The sequence below is a fragment of the Marmota marmota genome, unplaced genomic scaffold (genome assembly GCF_001458135.2).
Source record: "Marmota marmota marmota unplaced genomic scaffold, marMar, whole genome shotgun sequence".
Classification (NCBI taxonomy): domain Eukaryota; kingdom Metazoa; phylum Chordata; class Mammalia; order Rodentia; family Sciuridae; genus Marmota; species Marmota marmota.
The window spans coordinates 35,249,576-35,275,999 of NW_026000057.1; the positions used below are offsets into that span (position 1 = coordinate 35,249,576).

Consider the following 26,424-nt stretch of genomic DNA (forward strand, 5'->3'; position numbering starts at 1 on the left):
TCATGATCTCCATAATCATAAATTATGATTTATGAAAATTGCCTTAAAAATGTGACATATTTACACAAGCACTAATAAGAGAGGACAGAAGTTGCCTAAACAAAAGCTTTACCAGCAATGAATTTGAAAAGAGTAATACAGTATGAATAGGATCAGTAAAAATTTTATTGACTTATTAAATTTGTGATTTTCACCTTTACCATATAGACAAAAATGCTAATAAAATAATTGTGTTCCTTCATGTATAAAAATTAAAACTGGCCCAAACGCAATGCTTCTAAATGTCTGCTATTAAATTAAACTAAATCTTTTTCCTTTGTATCAATAAATATGCAAAAAGAGACAAATTCAAAAATTTCAGTGTTTATTTACATATTACATTATTGAAAACAATTGAAGATTCAACAGAAAGTCAGCAAATGTTCATAGGCCTGCCTGTCTCCAGCACTAAGGGAAAATGAGTCTTAGAGTCCCATAGAAGTTGAAATCTTGACGGCAGAACTTCAAACGTTGTAATCACTTGCCAAGGAAGTGCCATACTTGGTCTGTGTTTAACATGGGGGGAGAAGGGTGTAAGGAAGAGGTGAAGAGGAGTGGGGGTGGGAAGGGAGGAAGGACAGCATAAGACATTTAATTCAGACCTTTAGGAGACATTTAAGCAGATGAAAAGAGTCACATTTGTAGTATGTTATGTTTCTCTAATTAAAGCCACTTCCCTCTAAACTCTTGTCCTATGTTCTCTTTCATTTAACTTATGCCTCATATAAAACTACATTAAAAATTTGAGAGCCTTACCAACTTATTTCCTACCCCTTTGAGGGTCATTTTCATTTCTAATGAACAAAACAGAAGTTAGTATCCTAGTTACAACAAGAAGGGTCTAGGAAAACCTTTTACTGTAAAATTCCAATTTTACAGTTCCACCCAATTCCCCAAATGAGATAGTATTGCAAGAAACAATCTGTTAGCTTAGCATATAAGGAACACATCTTGCCTTCCCATGCAATCATGTCTAGGATTTTACTCCTTTCTAAACATCTTGCAACTCAACACATAGTAAATAGTTCTCATTTTCCCCTCCAAATTTGTAAAGTGAAAGGGCCTCTTGTATTTTATATTAAAAGGCCAAAAGCCTTGCAATATTTTGAAAGATTAAATCATAATGTGCATATGCTCCCATGTTGAATTTTTACCATAGAATATCCTTACTTGTTTCTCAAAACAGTTTCAAGTAAAGGTAATAAAAAATATGGTATTTATTTTCAATCCTATTATAAGTTTTAAGAGCTTTAGTTAAAATGAGTTATATATTAAAATGATGAGAGATAATAAGGAATCTTCCAGAATCAGATATCTGGAGTGTCTTATTATAAGAACTAGCGGGAATCTCATTACTTTAACAAAAACAAAACAAAACAAAAACAGCCACTGCACAATCAAACCATTTTCTAGCCTAAAAGTAATGTTTTTATCATTTTCAGAAATTAGAAAATGATATTTTATCTAAAAACTCAAATGTTCTTTAAAAAATAGTTTTCTTAGTTTATATAATTTTTTAATTAATTTAACCTAATTTTTTGGTTTCTACTACTGTAAATAAATAAATTCATATATGTTACTCAAGAAACAAAACATACTATACCGTCTATATTACTTTCTTTATTTGACGAAGATGTTAAGACCTGAAAGATAAGAACAGTCTGTTATAATGAATATTTATATGTGGAAGATGAGTCCAGAACTAAAATCTTTTCATGAAATTGTAGAACAAAATTGACATACATCTGTTTCCTAACCTAAAAAAATTCCCCTCTTTTTCTTTTTTTGCATTTTATTATCATTGCTCATTATCAAACCACAGATGTAGAGTCAAATTTAAAAAGCATGCTGGAAGATATTTTCTATCAATAACCTATGAGAACTACTAAGGGTCTTGTAGCTGAAAATGTGAAGAGATTTTCTTTCAAAATATCAAACACACATTCAAATATATGTGCATGTACATAATACAGCTATAATATAATGTGTGTAAATATACAATTTTGCTATCTTCTAGAGTTTTTAAATCACCTTTTCTGTTTATTTTGATGGCTGAGCCAAGAGTCTTAAAACAGAGATTATGTATCTGTGGTAGACAAGTTTGAAAAAAGGTTTTTCTAAGAACAAGATTTTCACCCCCTAATTATGAACAACATTGTTTTGTTTTCATTTTAACATTCTATTGGGAAGGCAGCACAAAGCTTCTGTATTTAGTTTAATGAATCAATAGAGTGAACATCTATGTAATCTCTGCCCAAGTCAAGAAATTTAATAATTGCAAATTTAATAATCTACTTCTAGTCCTCCAAATTTGTCTACCCTCAACATGAAGGATCTTGGCAGAGGTAAAAATGGAAGACTACATACCATACATATAAATATTTAAAAGTTACAATAATGAAATGAAATGATGAATAAAATATAAAATATGTCCTATACAACTATTCTGATAAATATCTTTGTTCTAACTTCTCTTTTAGCATTCTGGGGACCTCGGAGACGTGTGCTGGAATGTGGTGGATAAAGAAAGAGGCACATGGCCCTGGTCCTGCCCTACTTCTCTTCTTATACCACACTCTTTTCTGCATTGTGAAGTCCTCACCTAAACATGAGCAAAAACAACAGCCACACCTCCATATGCACTCCCTGCCTCCAATGACCACCCAATTCTGGCCCCAGTAGAGGCAAGAGTGGGCACAGTCAGGAGTATGGATCTAGGGAGTTGTGCAACCTGATTTCCATGAGGCCCTGGAAAAAGGCTCCTGGTGAATCTCTAACTTTGAACCTTTGGTCTTTTTGCTCCATGGAAAGGGATGTGACTGAATTAGTGCCAAAGCAGGACTCTCTAAAAAAGAAGGAACCAAGGCAGGACTCTTGTTGCTTAGTTTGATGGGCAGTACTGAATAGAAACAATTCAGCAAAAAGAAAAATATGAATTTCAGCAATATTAAAAATATTCTCTGGAATAGTTAATTTTATGGGTCAACTTAGACTGAGTTATTGGATAATAGCAACATTTAAATCAGTGAACTTTGGGTAAAGTAGATTACCTTCCATAAAGTTGGTGGGCCTCATCCAATCACCTGAAGCCTGAGTAGAACAAAAACACTAACCTCCCCATCAAGAGGGAATTCTCTAGAAGGCTGTTTTAGAACTTAATCTGCACAAATGGTTCCTCTGGGTTCCCAGGCTGCTGGCATTCATGCTAGAACTGTACCATTTACTCTCCTGAGTCCAGCCTACCAGCCCACCTACAGAATTTGAACTTGCCAAGCTTCCATAAACATACAAACTAATTCCTTGCAATAAATCTTGTTATAAATACAGTCATGCATTGTTTAACAATGGGCATACATGCTGAAAAACACTTTAGTAGGTGATTTCAATTGTATGAACGTACCAAAAATAGTTTCTGTATTAACCTTAGCTTGCTGTAACATTTTCACTTTATAAACTTGATTTTTTGACTTTAAAAAAAAATTGATGTGTGCATGAACTAGGGATTGAACCAAGGGTCTTGTGCATGCTATGCACATATTCTACCACTTAGCTACATCCCCAACCCTATTTAAAATATTGACTCTTCTGTACAAATTTTTTTTCTTTATATCTTTGTTCTATAAACTTTCTTATATTTTTAACTTTTCCTTTTAAAACTTCTTCATTAAACACTAAGAATACAAGCGTGCACATTAGCCTAGGCCCCAGGGTCAGGATCAATACCACTGTGTTCATCTCCACACCTTGACCCACTGCAAGGTCTTCAGAGCAATATCTCCTATAATACTGTCACTTCCTATGAGAACTACACCTTCTTCTGGAATCCCTCCAGAAGGACCAGCCTGAGGTTCCTCTTGGGGCAGTGCCACTCTTCAGATATATGTTCATTATGGTTTGCTTATCTTTTTACACCATAGATTCACCTGTGAACAGTAATGCTCCATGAACAATTCTATTAATGAAAACTTTTCAGTGTTGGGGCCATGTTTTCAAACTTTGTAAGGAGAGCTTGTTGAGTTCAGTAAAATTTTCTGCTAAACCCTTCACTGTGAATTTACTTGGTGGTCTTCTTTTACTTCTTCTGTAGTTTCCTTTTCTCTTGCCTGTTCCACTTCCAACAATTCATCATTATTTATTTAGTGTCATTGTCTCCTTTGTGATGCTGATACTGGGTAATGTATAAAGAAAAAAGGTTTATTTGGCTTCTAATTCTGGTGACTGGAAAATCCAATCAGTATAGTTCTGGTATCTGGTAAGGGCACTTGGCTCTGTCACAACATGGCAGAAAAGCAGGTACATGTGGAGAAAGGTTACATGGCAAGAGAGGAAGCAAGTGACTGAGAAGGGACCAGGTTTGGACTTTTCAAACATTGTGAGAACTAATTTACTCCTATGAGACTAAATCCACCTTGTGAGACTAGCATTATTCCTTTCGTGAGGGTAGTCATGACCCAACCATCTCCCACTAGACCTATCTCTTTCGATACTATTATACTGAGGAATTATGCCTTAACATGAGTTTGGCAAAGACAAACCACACGCAAATCACCACACTCAGGAACCACCTCTAAGAGGTCCTGTCATCATCACCCCCACACAGGTTAAAGCTGTTTGACATCTCCTAGGTGACATCACCAATACTAAGCAACATTTTGGTGCAGTTATCTTATAATCTTCCAGAATTGCATCAGGTCTTCTTCAACTACGGCAGCAGCCTGAGCTAAGGTTTTTCACAGGCAGAAGAGGTTAAAAGCTGATCTATTACTTCTTGATCCTTTGGTTGGATCCAGGAGGTGGAGTTTTAAGACAGAAACACTGCTGTGACATTGGATGATGTGCAAGAGAAGATTATGTACCATAAGCAATATCTTAAAAAGCTTTTTATTTTCTTTAAAACAACAGTGCTTCTCCATTTTATTGACTCAGCAATTCAGGGGGCATCTTGGAAGAGGGCCATCTATGACTTCTCACTGCCTGTGTGCTTGTGGTATGCTTGAAGGCCTTGAGGTTCTTACTCTGCCATATCACAAAGGGTCTCAATTTGTAGCTGGCAAAACTGCCCCAAGCAAGACTGTTATCCTGTTCTTCAAATCCTTGAAAACTGGCACTGACTTGGCCTCTTCATGGATGAAGTCTTCAGATATACTATTCCTGAGGGTTACATCCATCCTGAATGTCTGCTCTGGCATAGAATTTTCCTCCACAGTCAGCTTCTCTAGAGTTTCCAAAAGTTCAGCTGTTGAACATCTGCTCCCACAGATTCATTACTCACTTCCACATTATGTAATGAATAAAAATTCTTAAATCATTTAGCTCTCCCGAGCTGGCAGTAAATTCAACATTGTAGTCAGGTCCAGTCCTTTCTCTCACAATTGCAAACAAACTTTTGCTTTGCCTGTGATCATCATGGAGCTGAGAGGGATATGCCTGTCTGATCTTTAATCCATCAACTTTCTCCATGTCTGATGCAGGCCCTTCTCAAATTTTCATTAGTGTTGGTATCTTCAATGAAGCAGATCCTTTAACAGCTTTCGTCATTTTGTTCTTGTCCTTCAGGATTGTAGCTATGGTGGAATGGGACATGCCTGGCTGGCAAATGGTAACTACTGATTTTCCACCTTAGTAATCCTTAATCACTTTTAATTTCATTTTCAGGTCAATCACTTGATGTGGTCCCGTACTGGCAATTCTCATAGACTTTATACAATTAGGAACTATGATGAACAAAACAAGAGATCAAATCAAGCATATGATAACTGATATAATCAAGAGACTCAGTTAACTTAAGATGTTAAGAGGCTGCTTCTCATGTACAATGGCACAATCTTTTACAGTAGCTATTTTTTTAATAAACAGGAATAAACACTAAAAGTAATGATAAAAAGTATAGTACAGCAAATACACAAATCAAGAAAATTGTCATTTATTATCATTATCAAGACTTATGCATGGTACATAACTGTACTTTTAAATGACTGAGAATAGCAGTTTATACCAGCATCACCAGCTACATGGCATGAGGCAATAGGAATGTTTCAGCTCTCTCATAAGCTTATGGGACCACAGTCATATGTGGTCCATTTAGACAAACAGTGGCGTAACTGTATGAATATCTATCTGTTCTATTCCCTTGAAGAATTCCAATACATTCCTATAAATCATAAATGGTTTACAGTTAATTTTCTTTCTACTCTTTATTTTAGGATAAGGCTTTGAAAATTTTTTCTTATATTGAAGAATAACATAACCATATAAGACACTTATATAATTTAAGCATTTAAAAAATTTAAAAATGATATCTTTAAATGTTTCCAAGTACTTAAAAGAAGAAGAAAAATTCTATCTGCCTTTCTTGTAGAGAAAAAATAACCATTATTGGTTTTGAGGATGGCAGACCATGAAACTGAGTGTGACAGTAACACTGGAACATAAAAACTCCACTAACTGAGACTAGGCATGGGGATTTGATTGCTCCCGCTTTCTAAACAGACTGTATAGTAACCAACTTATTCTTTGAAACTGTTGTGCTCTATTTAAGTTGTATGGGATACTTATTATGCAAAGTTTGTTGGAAAATTATCTGGTTAAATTTCCTTTTGAAAATTAACAGCTGCTTCTTTCTGGAGCTGCCAAATATATCATAAGAAGAAAATGGATGGTGTAAAAAAATAGAATAATTGAGCAACTTCTCATTAACCTAAAAAGCATTACAGAAAAGAAACTGCAAGCTACTCTAAGACATTTATCACTACATATTATTTTAAAAATAATTTTGAAAATGTTTTCATTTATTCATTCTTAAAATATGTGTATTTGTATTTTTGGTACAAATTAAACCCAGAGGTGCTTAACCACTGAGCCACATCCCCAGGCCTTTTTTATATTTTATTTAGAGATAGGGTCTCAATGGGTTGCTTAGGGTTGTGCTAAATTACTGAGGCTGGCTTTGAACTCACAATCCTCCTGTCTCAGCCTCCTGAGCCGCTGGGATTACAAGGATGCACCACTGTGCCTGGCTTAAAATATATTTCTTGATTGGCAGAATATGTTTAGAATATACAAAGCTTTATTTAAAAGAAAACAAACAATGGTGCATGGTGGCTTACCCAGCTACTGGGGAGGCTGAGACAGGAGGATCCCAAGGTTGAGGCCAGCTTTGGCAACTTATCCAGACTCTGCTTTGAAATAAAATAAAAGGACTAGGGAGTAGTGAAGCTTTTTTCTCACATGTGCTAGGCACTGTGTTCAATTCCCTGTACTGGGGAAAAAGAAAGAAAGAAAACAATAGAAAAACAAAACAAAATATCATGGCATCATGGGTAGGTTCAATAGTCAGCTGTTGAGAACATTTGGAGGGTGTGTGAGATTTGGATTGGAGGTAATTTTTTAAAAACATCTTTTTCATATTGAAAGGGAATGAAATTTGCTGCGCCCCTCCCCTGACTCAGGCAATGGCAAGGCCCTACTGAGGTGGATGGCGCAAGGCGTCCATCCTCTGGAGGAGCGCAGTATGTTTCTGGGAATGGGGGGGTTTGTTTTTGTACTCCTTTAATAAGTATAGTTGCGATTTCTCATATGACCATTAAGTATGAAGGAAAAAACATGACTTTCCCAATTAATGCAACTACTTCTAAAGAATGGATCTGCTTGCTCTAAATGCAATGATTCAGCTGTGGAACGTAAATTGTTAATGTCTAATGAAAAACTCCCTGTATTCCTGTCAAGGAAGTTTTTGAAAAATTAAATTAAATTAAAATCTAGAGAAGAATTAATGTTAAGAAGACAGATTAGTGCTTAGTACTGGGCAACTTGTTCTTGTTCCTGTGCACAATGGTTTGTGCTCTTACTCTTGTTTGATTAAAATTAATAACAAGTTAACCACTTGCCGTAACCATGGTACTGGTTCCAGTCAGTAAGTCAAGAAAGAATAGTCAAGGTATAGGCCAATAGTTGGGACATTTCTAATTATTATTAAAAGTTAACTAAATAGAAACAGCTCAAAGCAAAACTCGAACTGAAAGGAAAAATGCTTGCTTATGCCCAAGCCAAGAGACATTCTTCTGTTCTAATTGTAGCTACGTAATATTTTGTTTTTTTGAATAATGATTCCTGTTTTGTAACCACAAAGTACTGTGAGCCTGCCAAAATGAGAAGTATATATGATCAACTTCATAAGTAAAGATTGGGATTCAGCACCTTCACTTTGGTGTCTGTGTTGTTTCTCTACCCGCCTTTCGCCAACTCCTCACCATCCATTTGTCTCCTGAGACCCCCTGTTGGAGCTGGTCTCCAACAGATATTTAAATTTGAAAATAACAATACTAAGAATAGGTTCATGTAAAACATCAGCTACTTCACTCTTCACCTACAGTCAAGGATTTCCTGGTTCTTAAACATAATGAAAAACATAACACTATGAATTTTCTACAGTTTATTTACCTGGTCTCTTATTGTTCCCAATTTTTCCACATCTGATTACATAAGCACATGTATTAATGTCTCTATGAGAGATATACTTACCTAGAAAGGCAACTTCTAAACAGTGAGTTATAAGCACCTTCAATTTCACTAGAAATTATTAATGTTCTTCCAAGTAGTTATACCACATACACCCCTATAAAGCATATCCACCCAGTAAGAGAGGTGTCCTTTCCCACATGCTTGAAAACATCTGGTATCATCAGACATCTAAACTTTCAGCAATCAGATAATTACAACACTGTATTATGTCTTATTTTTTTAAAAAAATTTTTTTAGTTGTTAATGGACCTTTTAAAAATTAATTTATTTATATACAGTGTTGAGAATCAGAACCCAGTGCCTCACATATGCTAGGCAAGTGCTCTGCCATTGAGCCACAACCCCAGCCCTTATTTCTTATTTTGACATACTGATTACTAGTGAGACAAAGCCAATGTTCCTTTGTTTAGTGGCCATTTAATTTACATTTGTTCTCTTGTGAACTGTCCACTCATGTTGTCGACCCACCTTTTTCCTACTAGGTTATCTTTTTCTTGTTGAATTGAATACATCATTTATTATTTTAGATGCTAAAGCATTTGTCATTAAAGTTTCATTACATGAAAATATTTTTCCATACAATGGCTTATTTTTAACTCATTTTGTGGTATTGTCAGCTGCTTATATTATTTTCCTCATTACTTAAATTTATAAATCCTTTCTAGGTTATTTTTGTTCATTTACTATTCTGTATACATTCTGGAACTACCCTGTCCAATTTAGTGAAAACCCTGTTGGGATTCTGATGAAAAAAAAATATATATATAGACTGATATCATTAATTGCCATGGGAGAAAACTGCCATCTTTGTGAATTTTTGAAAAAATTTTTTTGTAAGTCTACTTGGGGATTCTGTTTATTCATGATTTAATATTGGTAAATTGGTAGTTCATCTGTGTCTAGAAAGGTACTCCCAAAAGCATCTCCTAGTATTTTCTTCTGATTGTCTTCTGTTTGTAGTTATGTCTTTAATTCCTGATATCCTTAATTTGTGCCTGTTCTATTTCATAAATTTTTATTATTATTAAACAACAACAAAATTCAGCCTTTGGAAACTAAACTAAAAAGTCAATCCTCTGCCATTCTTTGCTTTCTTTTGAATTAAATATTGGCTCTATTCTTTCTAATTTTCTTTCTTCTAACATAAAGTGAAGAAAAAAGCAGAGTAATTGTTGAGTTGAATGGCTAATTTTCTTTCTTCATTTTGCTGTATACATTTAATTTCTCTCAAGTCACAGTCTTGCTGTACTTGCCAAAGTTTTAACACATACTGAGTAGCTGTCATTCAGTTTTAAATATTTTATAGTTTGCTATAATTTTGGGGGCATATTTAAAAGTTTTTTAAAAAATTTTAAACACATAGATTTATGTGTTTTGAACCCAGAGGTGCTCTGCCACTGAATTACATCCCTAGCTCTTGTATTTGAAAAAGACTATGTATTCTCAAATTTTATGTCTATTAGATTAAGATTATAATTCTATTTTAATCTTCTAACATTTAAAAATAACATGTAAGTAGAACAAAGGATACTAAAAGTAGCATAATCAATCTTACTAATTAACTGAAATATCTTTAAAGAATACCAACTAATGTTATCTGAAAGGCAAATAACATGGGTATGTCTACATGCACAAACAAACACATTTCTTTGTTCACTATAAATGCTCTTTACATTGCTCTTTGAAATAAAGTTCCAACTGTTAGTCATAACATTCTCAAGTATTGAAAAGGAGCCTCATACCTTTTGATTATAAAATTAGGTAGAGGTTTTAACAAGAAAGAGAGAGGGGGGAGGGAGGGAGGGAGGAAGGAAAGAAGTTCACATAATATTAAAAAAAAAAAAAAGTAATTGGGTGGTCCCATGGCTGAACCATTTAGCAGAGCAGTCCTATTGCTAGGGTCACAGGCTGTGGCCCTGACACTCTGCTTCTTATGCATTCCCAGAGTGCGGGTATCTAATTAACAGCTTGGTTTTGACAGTCACACCTTTTATGGTTATATATAATTCAAATATTTACATAATCATAAACAAAACCCAATGATCTATTAGGCCATTTTAATTCTTCTAAATCTACTACCCTTAAGATCTCTAACCTAAGTATGATAAATTCAACAGATATTTTCTATTGCGTTTCTAAAATTGTACAGAATAATCATCATCAATTGTTGGCTTTTATTTTTCTTAGATATAGTGACATTTTCCTTAACTGGTCAGTACATATTGTTGGGTGATTACTTAATGATTGTTTTGATTTCAACAGTATATTTAATTGTGTATTTTTTTTCTTTTAAAAATTATGTGGAAAATATTAAAAGAAGACTAAATTTTCATGAATTTACCACTGGTATCAACAATAATTATCTTTCAGCAGTATATCTTTTTTTTCTCTTTCCACATTTTTAATTGGTACATTATAATTGTACATAATGATGGAATTTATTGTTACATATTCATACATGCACACAAAATAACAATATAATTTGGCCAATATCACTCCTTTGCACTTTCCCTGTCCCTCTTTTCCTTCCATTCTCTGATCCTTTCCCTCTACCGATCTCCCTTTGATTTTCAATATCTCCATCCAATATATGCTTCTTACAACAGTTCAATTAATGACTCAACTGGTATATGTTAAGTTCCACTTAGTGACATGAGATAAGTTTCTCTGAAATGTGATTTTCTATTGTAACATTTTTAGTGTAAAATTAATCAGTACAGTATACCTTCTTTATTAAGCTTTTTTTTGGTAACAAAGTTACCAAAACATGTAATTAAAGCCAAATGTTAGTGTTTCTGAATTTTAAAGGTATTCTCTTAATCTATCTAGATCATATCTATAACCTCTAATAATTTCTTTTCCAAGAAGACTGTTTTCCCACTAATATGATAAGAAGCAAATAAAAAAATAAGATATAACATAGAAACTTTAATCTTGCAAATCATTTTAAGGTAAGTATCTATTAAAACTACATTAATAAATCCCAAAATAAAATAAAGGGGAGAATTTAATCTGAGATTGGGAAACAGACAGCTTAAAGAAAAACGAAGTTTTTGTTTTCCTTTCCTTTTTTCCTTAAAGAGAAATACATTTTGATGAAAACCAAGTTCAGAAAATAACCTATAGAGATACAACACTGATAAGTTGGAAAAATAAATCAGTATTGTGACCTGCATTTCTATGATAGCTTCCTTTCATCTTCCCTTGCCTCCTATTGTCCATTTCCACCGATACAGCCAGAGTGATCTTGTTAAAATCTTAGTCCGATCATGCTACCTCTTGGCTCAAAACCCTTCATTGGTTTCCTACCTAATTCCGAATAAGAAACACAACTCTTCAAACAGTATGCACAGGGGCTTTTCCTAATTTTGCAATCTCATGTCCTCTGTTCTCCTCCACACTCTGCTCCTTTAGCCATTGTAGCTCCTTGCATATTTTTTCAGGGTGTCAGGCATCCTCTTTCCTCATGGACCCTGGACCTGAAACACTCTTCCCCAGATGTTCACTCTCTGGCCTTCTACAAACCTGGACTCACACGTCAGTCTTTTCAATGTGGCTGTCTCTGACCACCTCTATAACTACAACTCTGCCACACTCCTGGAACTTTACCCTCTCTGCTCTGTTTTCATAGTATTTACTGCTACTGAAACACTGTATATTTTACTTGCATATTTATTTGTCTTCCATCTCCCCAAATAAAACTTGAGCTTTACAAGGGCAGAGGCTTTTGTATTTTTAATACTGCATTGCCAGCACTGAGATTTTACAATACAGCAGACACTAATTAAATAGCTGGTGAATTAACGGAAAAAACAAAACAAACAGCAGCAAAAAATTAAAAGCAGCCATAATGAGCAACTAATGTTTAGGAACATTTTAGTTACTCCTAAAGTAAAGAACAATTCACTAGTTTCTAGCTTAAAATTAGTTTTTAAAAACCCTTAATTTATAAATGGGATTTTAAGCCTAAGATCCCTCCTGAATATATATTATATAGCGATATTACTTAATTATTTGAATATTAATTTTCTTATTTAGTGTTCTCCAAATGAAGCATTAATTTACTAATAAATTCAATTGCCTCTATGCAGAATTATCAATAAGACATGTAAGAATCTAGGGAACTCTTTTTAGCTTAGAGAAAGCAAGTTTGTGAGACAGCCAAACCAAATAGAAATAAGAAAAGAAAGTCTTATGTATTTCAGTTTGTTTAAGCTGATATGCATTTGTACCAAGAGCCAGTTCCACTGGATGACAGATAACTCATAGGAACAGAATAGCATAGAGGACAATAAATATATATAAATACTAACAAACTGATGATGCTAAGAAAAATAGCATCAAATAAAACTAGCTAAATGTTAATGTACTTTTGAAAATAGAATTGAAAAACTCAACTAAAAAAGTTTTAAAATTTTTGTTTAAATTCCCTCATTAAAAAAAATAATTCCAAAAAAATTTTTTTAAGTTTATGCTTCCCAAAATGATTCAACATATTTCAGTGCTAGACATCAGAATTTCTGCAAGATTTCCCACAAAACTACATGATTAAATGATGCCTTGGACATTTGCTCCTTACCGATTCAACTAATGATCTTGCTTTCTCTGGAGTGCAATGGAAAGGGCTACCACATACCTGCACGTTTGTGCTGAAGAAGAAAACAGGACATTATTATTAAACACGATAAAAAAGGCAAAATTATCCCAAAAGAAAATGAACTTCAAATATTTCACACTGACTGTATAACTTCAGTCAATAAACAAGGAACTCAATGAATATAAAATAGGACAACTAAAATTATTGTACATTTTTAAGGCAGTTACAAATATAGAATACTCCATAGCACGGCACTTTCCAGAACTTAAAAATACTTCAAAAAATGATATACAAAGCTTAACAATTTTCTGGAATGTATACAAAGTTATAATGAAACTCCATTTCAGCTTTATTAAAAGAATAATAAAATTTGACCCACAGAAGGGACTATAAGGAAAAAATCTTCCTCTAAGTGATAATATTATAATTGGTGTAACACCATAAAAATAAATACATTTATAAATGTAATATGACACATGAACCACTGTGCTAACCAAAATAAGCAGACATGACATTAGAACAAAGATTCGGTAATATAAAAAATGTTGTGTACAACAAACCCAAATTGCATTTTTGAAATAATACAATGAAATAGACAATTACTTGAAAAGAACAAACAGATATATAAAAGATAAAATTTATAGGGCCAGCAATCTCAAATCAAAAAGGCTCATACTCATGAGAATCCTCAAAGACAATGTGCAAGATATAGATTTGTCAAGGCTTTTCATTCTAAGGCATAATTAATTATGCTAACTGGAGAAAAGGGGGAAAAAATCAAAGTGTAAGAAAGATAATGATTTTGGATCACAACCTCTAGAGTTTATAGAAGAAAGTGAGGTTGGGGTAAATGTATACAAAGCTAAATGGAGCTTTGGGTATATAAAAAGTAATTCCATAAATTAAATATATCTTCTTTCTAGCAAAGCAAAAAGAAACAAATTCAAGACCCAAATAATTTGGAAAATCTGAATACATATTCCTTTACTCAATAAGTATATTTAAACTACCTTCAGTAAGTCCTGTTACTATGTGCTAATAAATAATATAAACAAATAACACAACACTCCCTGTTGTACAGAGGCCTGTGGAGCAATGACGTGAGAAGAAATGAGGTGGCATCTGAACTGCTTCTTGAAGAGGGAGTAGATATTCATGGAGGAAAGTCAGAGGGGTAAGAGGGGACAGACCATGAGCCTGGAAAGGCAGATGTGGATACATTATTTAAAAAAAGAAGTGGATCAAATCCTACAATTGAAGGGAGTCACAAAAAGTTATTTTTTTAGTATCAAAATGACAGGTATATGTGTATTCTTGAAAGATAATTCTGGAAGTGATATATAAAATACATTAAATAGGAGAGTGGTTATTAATAAAAATATGAATATAGAAATTATGTCACTGAATTAAAGCAGTTTTATAACTAGAAGGGCATTCAAAAATGAGTAAGGTAGTTCAAGAAATTAAAAGACAATCATGGTTAAAAAACAAAAACATATGAAACAGCCCCAAATAAGTGAAGGTCTAGAGATCAGGAAGGGTGGTGGTATGCATAGGAGTGGCAAAGCTGTTTTAAGTTTCTGACACATGAAATAGGAGGCAAGAAGTGGAGGAAAATAAAGACAGACAACTCAGTCAAATTATGGAAGCCTTGGTTGGCTTTTTAGAAGTTTAGATTTCATGCTTCTTAAGCAGAGAGCCTCATTAGAATCATGTGGGAACTTTTAAAATATATACCTGCTTAAAGGCCACCCCTTAGATGTCCTAGTATATCAAGTTTAGAGAAGGGACCCTGCAAATAAATTTTTAACAATTTGCAAGATATTTCTGAGGCATTGTATGTAATACTGATGGAGAGAATGGCTGTGAGAAATAATGTGGACCTAAACTGAACTGATTTGGAAAAACACTAAAAAAGGAAGAAAAAGGAGGACTTCTTAGTCAACAATAGAATATTATATGAAATTAAAAGAGAAGCAATTCATTAAACAGAGGCAAAAGAAACAATTCTGAGTATATTTTAGAAATTAAGTAATTAAGATTAAGAAAAAATGAGTAAAAATGAGTTAAGATTCTGAAGATTTTAATTTATCTACATGCTTATGATTTATATGCTAAAAATTCTTAAGCTAAAAAATGACTATTTTATTGTAAAAAACTGTAGAAGAGGCAACAGAATATAGCTAGTTTGGATATGACTGTCCCCAAGGACCATGCACTGGAAGCTTGTCTCCAGGGTGTTGTGGTGGTGGAACCTTTAAAGGGTGGGGTTTAGTGGGAGGTGACTGGGTCCTGACTGTCCCCTTGAAGGGATTAAGGCTGGTCTCACAGGAGTGGGTCACTTCCCACCAGAGTGGGTTGCTATAAAAGATAGAGCTTAGGCCAAGCCTCTTGCTTCTCTTCCCACACATGATGCCATCTGCCACAAGGCCATCATCAGAGCCAAACAGATGCTGGTGCCATGTTCTCAAACCTCAAAAACTGCAAACTAAATAAACCTCTTTTCTTTACATGATACCCAGACTATTCAGGCTACATACAACACTGAGGTTCTAAAAAGCATCAATAAAGCTAAATTGCTAGATGTGAAATTAGGTGTGGGTAACACAACTGTAAAAGTCTGGAAAAGAAAACACTAAAACTGTGCAAGGTCTTTTAAGTTGTAAGGAGCTTAAGGATTACAGGATCTTTATTTTTCTATTATATATTATGTTAAAATACGTGGAGAAAATCTACATGAGATCTATATAGAAAGAAAAGGTCTTAGCCCTACATCCAAAGATTGGTGAATAAACATACTTAAATGTCTTAAGTTAAAATAAAATGTTGGAGTACTGTATGTTACTACTATTTGATTCCTCTTAATAAATCAGCTAATGACCCAGATCATGTTGGATGAGAAAGTTTTTACTATTCTTATCAAGATATGATGAGGTAGTGGTATTTATTACATATTCTAATCATGTGTTTTCATGTGAAAATACTGTTTTTACTTCATCTTTGCACATATCACAATGTACTGCAATTTAATGCTTATTTACTTGTCATTGTCTCCTACTAAAATACAAATCCCTAAGGTAAATGTCAATTCATAGCTTCACAGTGCCCATTTCTCAGTACTGCACACTGAATAGGTGCTTCCTAAGTATTTTATAAACAAAAAAATAATTGGAACACCTTTTTAAAAAAATCTGGTATCTGAGCAGTATTAGATGGCTATTTAGTACCAATTAAAGATAAAATAACATTACACACATAGAAAAGACAAATTCTTACCAATTTATAGCCCCTCTATCACATTTCTTCATAAGCATTGCTTTCCAACATTCATGAGTAGATTTAATAATTTCAAGGGCAAAAGCCTAGTTTCAACAAAATAAGACACAGTGATCACAATGTTACTCTAACACAGAACTGTTAAGAGCAGGCAATCTTGAGTATAAATTTCAGCTTCTTTATTTAGTAGCTGTGTGACTTTGGGCGGGTATTTAATCTCATGAAACCTCAACTTCCTCATCTCTAAAATGGGACACAATGGGAATAATCTGTCAGGGGTCTGGGGTCAAATTTGCCTGTCACCTCTTGTTGGCCTATGGCTGCTTTAGTGCTACAATGGCAGAGCTGAGCAGTTGTGATGAAACCATAAAGTCTGTAGAGCCAAACATATTTACTATCTGACCTCACCAGATAGAGCCTGCCAATCCCTTATCTAAAGCTAAGAGTTGCTAAAAGAATAAATAAGATGTTGCATGTAAGGGCTTACCTTAGAACCTAATTTGTAAGTAAGCATGCACCCACTTATTTTATCATTACAATAACTGCAAAGTCTAATTGTAAAGTAATTTTGGATTATGCACCATCTGAAAGTTGTAAACCTCCTTAACATTTTCCCCAATTTTTCTAGTGATAAGTCATAATATGTTTGAAAGTGCATGATCAATAAGTGTACCCCGAGGTACACTTCTTGGGGCTGGGATTGTGGCTCAGTGGTACAGCGCTCGCCTAACATGGGCAGAGCCCTGGGTTCGATTCGCAGCAACACATAAAAATAAATAGATAAACGTACTGTGTCCAACTACAACAAAAACAAGTAAATATTTTTTAAAAAAGAGAGAGATACACTTGTTAGATATACATGTAATGTGTTTATCTAAGGAAAATCTGCTTATTCCAAGGCAGAAAATTCTTCCAATGTTTTTGCTCAAAATGTTGTTTCTTTAAGGATAGTCCTTAATTATTAACTAATTCGTTATCAGCTTTTTTCTCCTTCAGTGACAACTAAATATATTATGATAAGAAAGAATAAAGACTCTTGGGTTCTGAGATATAATGATAATGGGAAATTTAACCTCTCAGGTCTACTATTGGCCAAGATGAAGGAGAATGGCTTAATTCTCAAGGAAGTGGTACTGGGGAATCCTGCTTAAGACATGGACAAGATATGCAATTTATCATTTGGATAATGCAAGAAAAGGTTTTTAGCCTAATTATTCAGATAATTGTGACAATTTAGAACCAATTCCAGTACTTGCTTAAAGGAGTAGTCAGGAAAACCCTAGAATTAAAAAAAGGGAAGCCATCTTTTACAACCATGTCAAAGAGAAACAATTAAGTTTGCCTCCATATCTTAAATAGCAGTGGTAAAAAGCAATGCATATAATGCTTGTTTTCTGGAAAAAATTAAAAATGACCTAATCTTCATACAGGAAGAACTAATGTTTGTCCGAAGCAAACAAAACACAAAAGACATCTCACTCACTACAAATTCATGACTTGGTAGATATACCTGGAGGCAATAAAAGGTCATGAAAGTACCACATAGAATTGAAATTTATTTTATTTCAAACATAAAATGCAACATATATTCTGAGGAAAAAGATAAGAATAATGTTTTAATATTTAACTTTTAAGAAAATCTAGGCTAAAGTAATAGTTTTATGTTTATATTTACTAATCTTAAATAAAGCCCTCAATATATTAAGGGTACTGGGTTCAGCAATCAATTCTGGTATGACGAAATACAGTAAATTTTTGGTTTTCATTAACATGCCTTATTTTACTTGCAAGACAAGCTTTACTCATTAAAGTATGTTTCACTTAGAGGTTGGTTTAGAATATGCAATTTACTTAGTGGTAATAACTTTAAAAAAATATCCTACACTTTAACTCCTTGGCCTGTTCTCTGCATTTGTGTCAAATTAGAGATACTTTATGGTAACTCTGTGTTACTCTAATAGAAAAGTCTTATGATAATAGGACAACTCAAATGCAGTTGTTAAGCAGTTTAATACAGTCACCGTAGAATGAACCCTTAAGAGGGAAGACCCTATGCATTTACATTAAGGGTAAGTAATTTTCTCCCTCTCAAAATAGTAAATGGAGGGTTTTTCTTCATATACAATTTGCAAAGATAGTTACTGATTGTGGAATTCCTTTATGTTCTGAGAAGATAAAGGAGCTATATACATAGATGATGGAAACAGATATTTTTCAGCATTGTTGATTCACTAGAATCTCCTGAAAAACATTTTTTAAATGATAAGATAATGTCCTTAAAGATATGAGTCATTAAAAAGCACTTTTGTGCGAGCAATGTATAAAGATTCACATAAGAAATAGTCCAAGAGAAATAAGTACTGTACAAGCACCAGGAGGCACATATTAAAAATTCAGATTCTCATTTTCACCTTGTTTTTGAATTCTCCATTAAAAGCAAACTTATTTTCTGGTTTTCCCTCTGGCACCTTATAATATGTCAACCAATTAATAGTAGCTTCCAGATAACCTGGTTTGAACTTCCTAACATCATCAATATCTGTAAGGGAAAAAACAAAAAGACATTTTGTTAAAAAAAACAAAATTCATTTCATTTAGTAGCAGAGCACTGGACTGAGGGGGCCAGGACACAAGGGTCCGAGTCCAACTAGTATCATAATTAATTATGCTAACTGGAGGTGTAATGGTTGACATATATCATATCCCCTCTAGACATCTATTTTCACATGCAAACTAGTAGTCCTTTGATCTACATTTACTGAGTATCTTCACATGATGTGGTAGGCACAGGGAATAAGAAGATGAATACAATAATCGTTTTGTCAAGATGCTCAGAGGTCTAGTTACAAGAAACAGACAACAGCAGCAATAAAGGGAAATGAGGTTTTGATGGAGATATACATAGGAATGGTGACCTCCTAAAAGAGGGAGTGAAAGAGCATCATGGAAGTGGGAGGCACAGCAAAAATCAGACAAAAGGGGGAAAGTGGAAAGAACAGCACCCGTCAAAGTGAGGGAACATATTTCAGAAAATTCAAGCACAGCTGGCTCGGTGAGATTAGGATGTGGATCTTAGGAGGAGCAGAGAAGAAGGATATACCCAGGAAGGGCCGGGCCACTGAAGAATATAAGTTAAGGGAAAGATTTCATTTTATAGACAATGCAGGATTTAAACTAGGGAAATCACAACATCAGGGTCAGTGTTTAAGAAATGTTAGACTAAAAGAATACTGAACACACAATGAGGAGGGCAGCACCCACAAGAGAACACACTGAAGGTGGATGATGAGGGTTTCACACATTTTTACCCAAATATTTCATAATGTGTCAAACCTGTTTGAAGCAGTAAGACAGATTAATAAACAAAAACATGCCCCTGTTGTCATGGCTTATATAATAGGAAGAGAAAGACAACAAATAAACAAATACACAATATGTCCAATGGTGAATAATCCCACAGAGAAAAATAAATAACCCTGCAATTTTAAAGAGTGGTATCTGAATGATACATAGAATTTTAAATTTGAATTTTGTAATGATTTTCAGTAGTCACTTTGAAGTTCTATTATCACAGAAATAGCTTAACCCCAACCTGTTTTGATGACATTCACTGGAATATAGCTGGAGATACAATTACTGTGTTAATACTAAAAAATTCCACCTCCAAAGAAATCCCTAGGGAAGGTATACTTTCCAGTAAATAATAATTCAAAAAGTATAACAAATAAACACTTTGCCTCAGACATGGCATAATGGACACTTAGCATAGTACTTTTATGCAGAATATATTATAGCAATTAACAAATAAATTTGGTAGCACTTGAAAAATTAGAAAGTTAAAACTAAAATCAAGAAGATCATATCATACATTGGGAAAATGCAAAGACACTTGGTTTCAGACTTGGCCATTTAATTCTTTCAGGAATTTCCACACTGTAGGCTTGACAAGGAAAAGGCAAGCATTTTGCAGCCACTGGTTAAACAGAAAGAATTAATCTTTTGCTTTTTTACACTTGGCCTCCTGCCTGTTATACAAGTTTGATATGCCTAAAAGTATTCAAACTAAAATTTAAAATGATATCAATGGCCACAAATCTATCTAAAACAATTTTTGAACAAAAGGCAGTAATGCTATAATTAACCAAGGTGTGGGGAAGAAATCATTTGAAATTTAACACAGGCCACATATGCTTTATTAATCAGTCAACACATCTTGAGTAATCAGTAAGTGATGGAGATAGTCTTTTTTTTTTGTACTGGGGATTGAACCCAGGTTACTTTACCACTGAGCCACATCCCCAGACCTTTTTATTTTTTATTTTAAGACAAGGTCTTGCTAAGTTACCAAAGCTGGTCTCAAACTTGTGATCCTCTTGCCTCAGCCTCCCGAGTTGTTTGGTTATAGATGTGCAAGATATTATTTTTTAAAGATTAAGATCACTTCCTCAGTATTATGTATTGTATACTGAGTCACATAATTCTTTGTCAAGCCCCAAATTAGAACATTCAATAAATATTTCACCTAATCTACTGTTGTTCCCCCTTCAAATTCTGATTTTTTTTCCTGCCAATTGTATTGAATTCTAAGGTGATTTTTCTATTGATCATGTTCTTACTTCCTACTTCTATTTTTAAAAAACATTTCTGAAAATTGTTTTTTCAACTCATGATTTTTTTTCAGAGGAAAACATCTTTTATTCCAGTGAAGTTGAAAGAAATGCATATTATATCAGTATCCAAACTAAAATAATTTTCTATTATTTACATCTAGTTATGATTTCACCATTGTACCTTAATCTATCATTTTCTGTTCCCATTCATCTCATTTGATTATTGCTAGTTAATTTGCTGACTTCAAATAAAAAAACAGAAAGACTATCTATCTCAGTCTAGGGGTCTTTTCCCTCAAAAGTTATGAAGAGAACCAGTTAACACATAAATAATTTAAAAAATCAAACATTTAATAATGCCAATAAAAAGTATAATTCTATAAATACAAGATGAACTTTTCGATTCTCGAAAACAGCTGCATTTTCACAAACTCAAAACAAAGAAAAAAATTAACATTCAACATTTAAAAATCTTCAATAGCAAACACCTGAAGCCAAATTCTTATATCCAATATTAACAAAGTCAATTCCATGAGCTATGAAAAATTGTGCCTGAAGCTTAAAGATTGTACTGACATTATAGAGGCATGCATATTAAATATAAAGACTCTACAGCTAAGGTAGCTTAAAAGGTTTACCAAAATTAACTCAACTCATTCATGGCAGAAGCAGTATTATATAAATGTCTTCTAATTCCATAACTTCTACTTTTTCTCATATAGACATAGTAACATTATCCAAAGGTTCTTTAATTGTGGTAAAATACACATAGTATAAAATTTGCCAATTTAATCATGTTTAAGAGTATCACTCAGTGGGATTATGTATTATTTATGATTTTGTGAAAACATGATCAATATCCATTTGCAAAACCTTTCTGTTTAATATATTTTTACAAATATTTTATTATAATAAAAGTAATAATTCTCTAGCAGTCATTTATTACCACTCTTGGAATTTTACGTGAAAGTTTCTATCATAGATAATTATATCAAGATGAACTAATCTAAAAAAGCTAGAAGAATCTGGAAGGAGCTCTTTTATATAATCTAGCCAAATTTCAGTTTTTGTTTTGTATTACCAATCAAGCTCTAGTTTTGTGTAAACTGTAGTCTAGAAAGAAGCCCACACTTCTGCTTTTATCAGTTAAATTTTAGCTTTACCACATATCAGGTATGTTTATTCCCAAAGTATTTCTGTCAACTCTACTTTTTGTTATAATCATGTATCTATTGTCATAATTGTGAAATTCAACTACATATTATATATGCCAGTATATAATATTATATATTATATATCAATACAAAAAAGAGCTTTCGTTTTTGTGAAATTAATTTGAATGTTTTGAATCAATAAAACTGCTAAAAATATCTGTTGTCAAATTAGACCTGGGTAAGAAAATAGTTAAAGCTAGAGGGAAAAAAAAAATCTATAAGACACATAGACAGCCTGCTTTACAATTGGGGTGGGAAGAGGATTTTAGACAAGAGTGGTCGGGACAGTGTCTGATAAGACATATTTTATCAGAGTCTTGGACAAAGTGTGGGAGGCAACTCATTCAAGTTTCTGGAAGCAGTGTATTCCAGAGATGAAGATTGTAAATGCAAATATCCTGAGGTAAAAGTGAGCTTTTAATATTTGAGGAACAGAAGAGGAAAGACTATGGTTAGGGCAGAGTGAGAAAGAGAAGTGTGAAGAGATGAGATTGGAGAAGCAGACACTAGCCAGTCACGCACATCTGGGCCACCCGAGGACTCTGGCTTTTACTCGGGGATGGTGTTGGGCAGAGGAGTACATGTTTTAGACAGAGCTCTCCAATTGCCATGTGTAGAAAGGACAGCACTGTATAGAGTAAGTAGGGAAGGAGGGCTCTAGTGAGAGCTATCGAGAGCATCTACAACTGCTGAACTCTGATGAGGCATGCCAAGGGATGCAGGGTGGAGCAGGGATAAATTGTCAGATCTGGGGTATTTTTTAGAAAGCAGAACTGAGAGGAATCACCAATGGAAGAAAAATGGTTTATATCAGTCAAGATCAGACTCTTACATAAGATTCAAAGTATCAAAAGAGCTGAAAAGAACAAGTCTGTAATATCTAGAAAAAGTAAAGCAGTTAGTCACCAAAACACATATCACCTTGGTTTCTTTTTTTTTTTTTTTTAAAGGCTCCATAAAAAGTGTCCTAACTTCTGATTAATAATGTGCAGTGGTGACTTACTTTTTAAAACAGAGCTGTTTCCATATTTGAAAGTTTAATTAACAAAGATTATAAGATCATTAAGAATTTTCATATTAAAACAATAAAAGAATTAAAACATTCTAAATAATCATAGTTCTATATAAACCCATTTGGAAAAAAAATAAAATTAACCCACTGGAAATTTTGGAAATTTCTTTAATTTAAATTCATATTTCTACAAAAATGAATAATTAAAAATACCTTATTCAAAACCCACCATTCTATCTCTGTAGATGACAGAAACGTAACACTTTTATTTTTTTTAAAAATCAGCCTCTATGACATCTTTTTCCTTCACTAGGAATTTGGTATATCTTTTATAAAATCAAATTTCCTTTCAGTGTAAATCAATACACTTGTTCCACAAATTATAATCTACTAATCAAACAAACAAAAATAAAACCCTACAAAAAGTATTTTGTAAATTAGAAAATTCTTTCTATTTTTTTAATCTAAAAATATATTCTCACACCAGAGGGAGTTTCTAATCACATTTATTTGCCGAGACTTCAATATTGCCCAAACTTCAGAATTATTTAAGACAACACTGTTTTTCCCAAATAAGCAAATAACAATGATATAAATAACTTGGAAAATCAAATTAAAAAGGTATATTTTATCAACACAGCTCATGAATAGTATATATTAGAGAAATCTAAAGTATGAGATCTATTTAACCTAGAGATTTATTAAAGTACAATGAACTTTAAAAAAGATTATTTACTAAAAATGAAAAAAAAAATCAAGAAAATTTAAACATGAAAAAATACAACAACACATTCTGTAAGCACAGTAAATATAAAGATCAATAATAAAATAAGTAAGCAAAAAAGAAAAAAGTTTTTTAAATAAAACTTTCTGATCCAAAAGCAAATCAAGACTAAAATTAGCAGAAAATAATGACAATGAGTATACTGCAGAAATTTGTAAGAGCTAAGGTAAGCCAGAACAAAAAAGATTGGAATTAGCACGATGTTCAAATTTCAGTTCTGGTACTCACATATTGTGCCATGTTGTAAAGTATATTATTTCTTCAAATCCAAATCAAATGAGAAAAAAAAAATCAAGATCACCATGATTAAATAATAGAAAAAAATCATCTAATAAAAAATAAGAGATTAATTCTTAAAAGAATTATCATCTCTCCTATGTCCTAAAACCTTTTTAATGAATAACTCCTTACAAACCAATGATTTAGAAAAATAGTCCACATTTTCACTAAAGGTTACTTTATTTCCAATATGTATAATGGCCCTGAAAAATCACTGTAGCTAGGAATTGATATAAACACTAAAAATAACATACATAAAAGGCATCTGCACATACATATACACAGACACACACATGCATACAATTTTCCAACAACAGTTGAAACTATGGCATACCATACAACAGAATAATTCAGCAACACAGGGAACAAATCACTCTAATAGATGTGGCTACATGCATGCTCTCCAAAGCATGCAAGAACAAGAATTCATACAACCAAGACCATGTTTCACATGCCAAAGTCCTCACTAATAGATCACTGACACCATACACTAGAAAAATCACTGCAGCAGAGAGACCTGTGTTGGCTACGGACTTAGGGGAGGAGAAAGGGATTGACTCCATGGGGTATGTGGGAATTTGCAGGGTACTGAAAATGTTCTGTATTATGACTGATAGCTGTTAGACAAGTATATGTAGTTGTCAAAATTCCTTGAATTATGTACTTAAAATGAAGTGAATCTGTATGTAAATTTAATAAAGCTGAATAAAGTAAAAAAGGGTAAATGAGATAGTCCCAGAACTGAAAGAGTTCACAATCTAGAGAGATGGGCAGACATAGAAACAAGCAAATCACAAATATGTGAAATCAGACATTTTATAGAATTAAACAAAATGATGTGGGAGGGTAAAAAAAAAAAAGGAGTTGGTAACTAGCCAACTATCTTCATCTTATAGAATCAGAAAACATGTCACTGAGACAATGACATTTAGACTGATTCTTAAAAGATGAGCAGGTGTTTCCAAGTAGACAAAGAGTATTTCTGAGAGGCAGAAATGCAGGCAAATCCACTGAGCTGCAAAGAGGCTGGCATATCTGAGGGGGTAGAGAAGCTTGGTGTGTTTTGAACTTTAATAAATAGTAAATAAGTGAATGTCTAAAAAAATAGGTGGGAGGAGATCACCATAAGGCTTTTACCAAGTTAGAAAATGTGGATTTTTCTGTACAGAGTGAGGGGTCAGGAGGTTTTCTACTTTCCTTTAAGGTAAGATAAGTTTTCTTTAAAATCAGGTAAGTGTAATAAATAGTGTGGAATACAAATTTTAGTGGCAGGAGGCTGGGAGCAGAGCAATGTTAACATTGTTTCAATGAAAAAACAAGATACAATAATTAAAGGCAATGGTAAGGAAAGGATAGATTTGAAAAATATTTCTGAGGTCAAATCAGGAAGTATTGGTGACAGATTGTAAGATGTATTGGACTGTGAGTTAATTCGAAAAATCAGTCTTGGTTTAAACATCTCTGGTTTATCAATGCACATGTATTCATCATTTCCAAAAAATTTATTGAGCATCTATATCATACCAGGCAATATATGGAATTACCCAGGGAACATTATCAAATTGTAAAACTCACATCTCTAACCTTACCATACATATCCACAAATAGAGGACAGAGATCAGAAAACAACAAAACAAAAACATTAAAATGCTACTCTTATCTGAAGTGTTTCCATCAAACTAAAATACAAAGTAAGGAAAGTATATAGTCAGGAGGTATTTTTTTTCTATTTTTAGATAAAAATCAATAACAGAAATTTAACACCATATCTCTGTCCTTGTTATTCAAAAGAAAGCCAGGCAGGTTGGTACACACACCTGTTAATCCAGCAACCAGCGGGGCTGAGGCAGAAGAATCCCAGTTGGAGGTCAATCTCTGTAATTTAGCAAAATCCCATCTCAAAATTAAAAAAAGAAAGAAAGAAAGAAAAACAAAAAAGGCCTAATGCTAATATTTTGTCCAAAGGGGATAAAAAAGAAGAAAAAATAATACATTTGAACAAGGAACTTATAATTCGATGGGATTTTACCAAAGAAAATGATGCCACAATCATTTGCACAAAACTCTCTTTCAGTACTCTATGTGCTGCTCTC

General features: G+C 33.3%; 1 protein-coding gene across 1 annotated transcript in view; it reads right to left on the minus strand.

The window, feature by feature from the left end:
* Positions 1-551: 551 nt before the first annotated feature.
* Positions 552-26,424, minus strand: part of Ppa2 (inorganic pyrophosphatase 2) — a 110,787-nt gene continuing 84,914 nt past the window's right edge. The window contains exons 9-13 of the mRNA XM_048813862.1: positions 18,844-18,971; positions 16,433-16,518; positions 13,139-13,208; positions 1,643-1,682; positions 552-833 (exon numbers count right to left, since the gene is read on the minus strand). Coding sequence (XP_048669819.1) covers positions 775-833; positions 1,643-1,682; positions 13,139-13,208; positions 16,433-16,518; positions 18,844-18,971 — 383 coding nt within the window. The 3' untranslated portion in view covers positions 552-774. The remainder of the gene's footprint in view (positions 834-1,642; positions 1,683-13,138; positions 13,209-16,432; positions 16,519-18,843; positions 18,972-26,424) is intronic.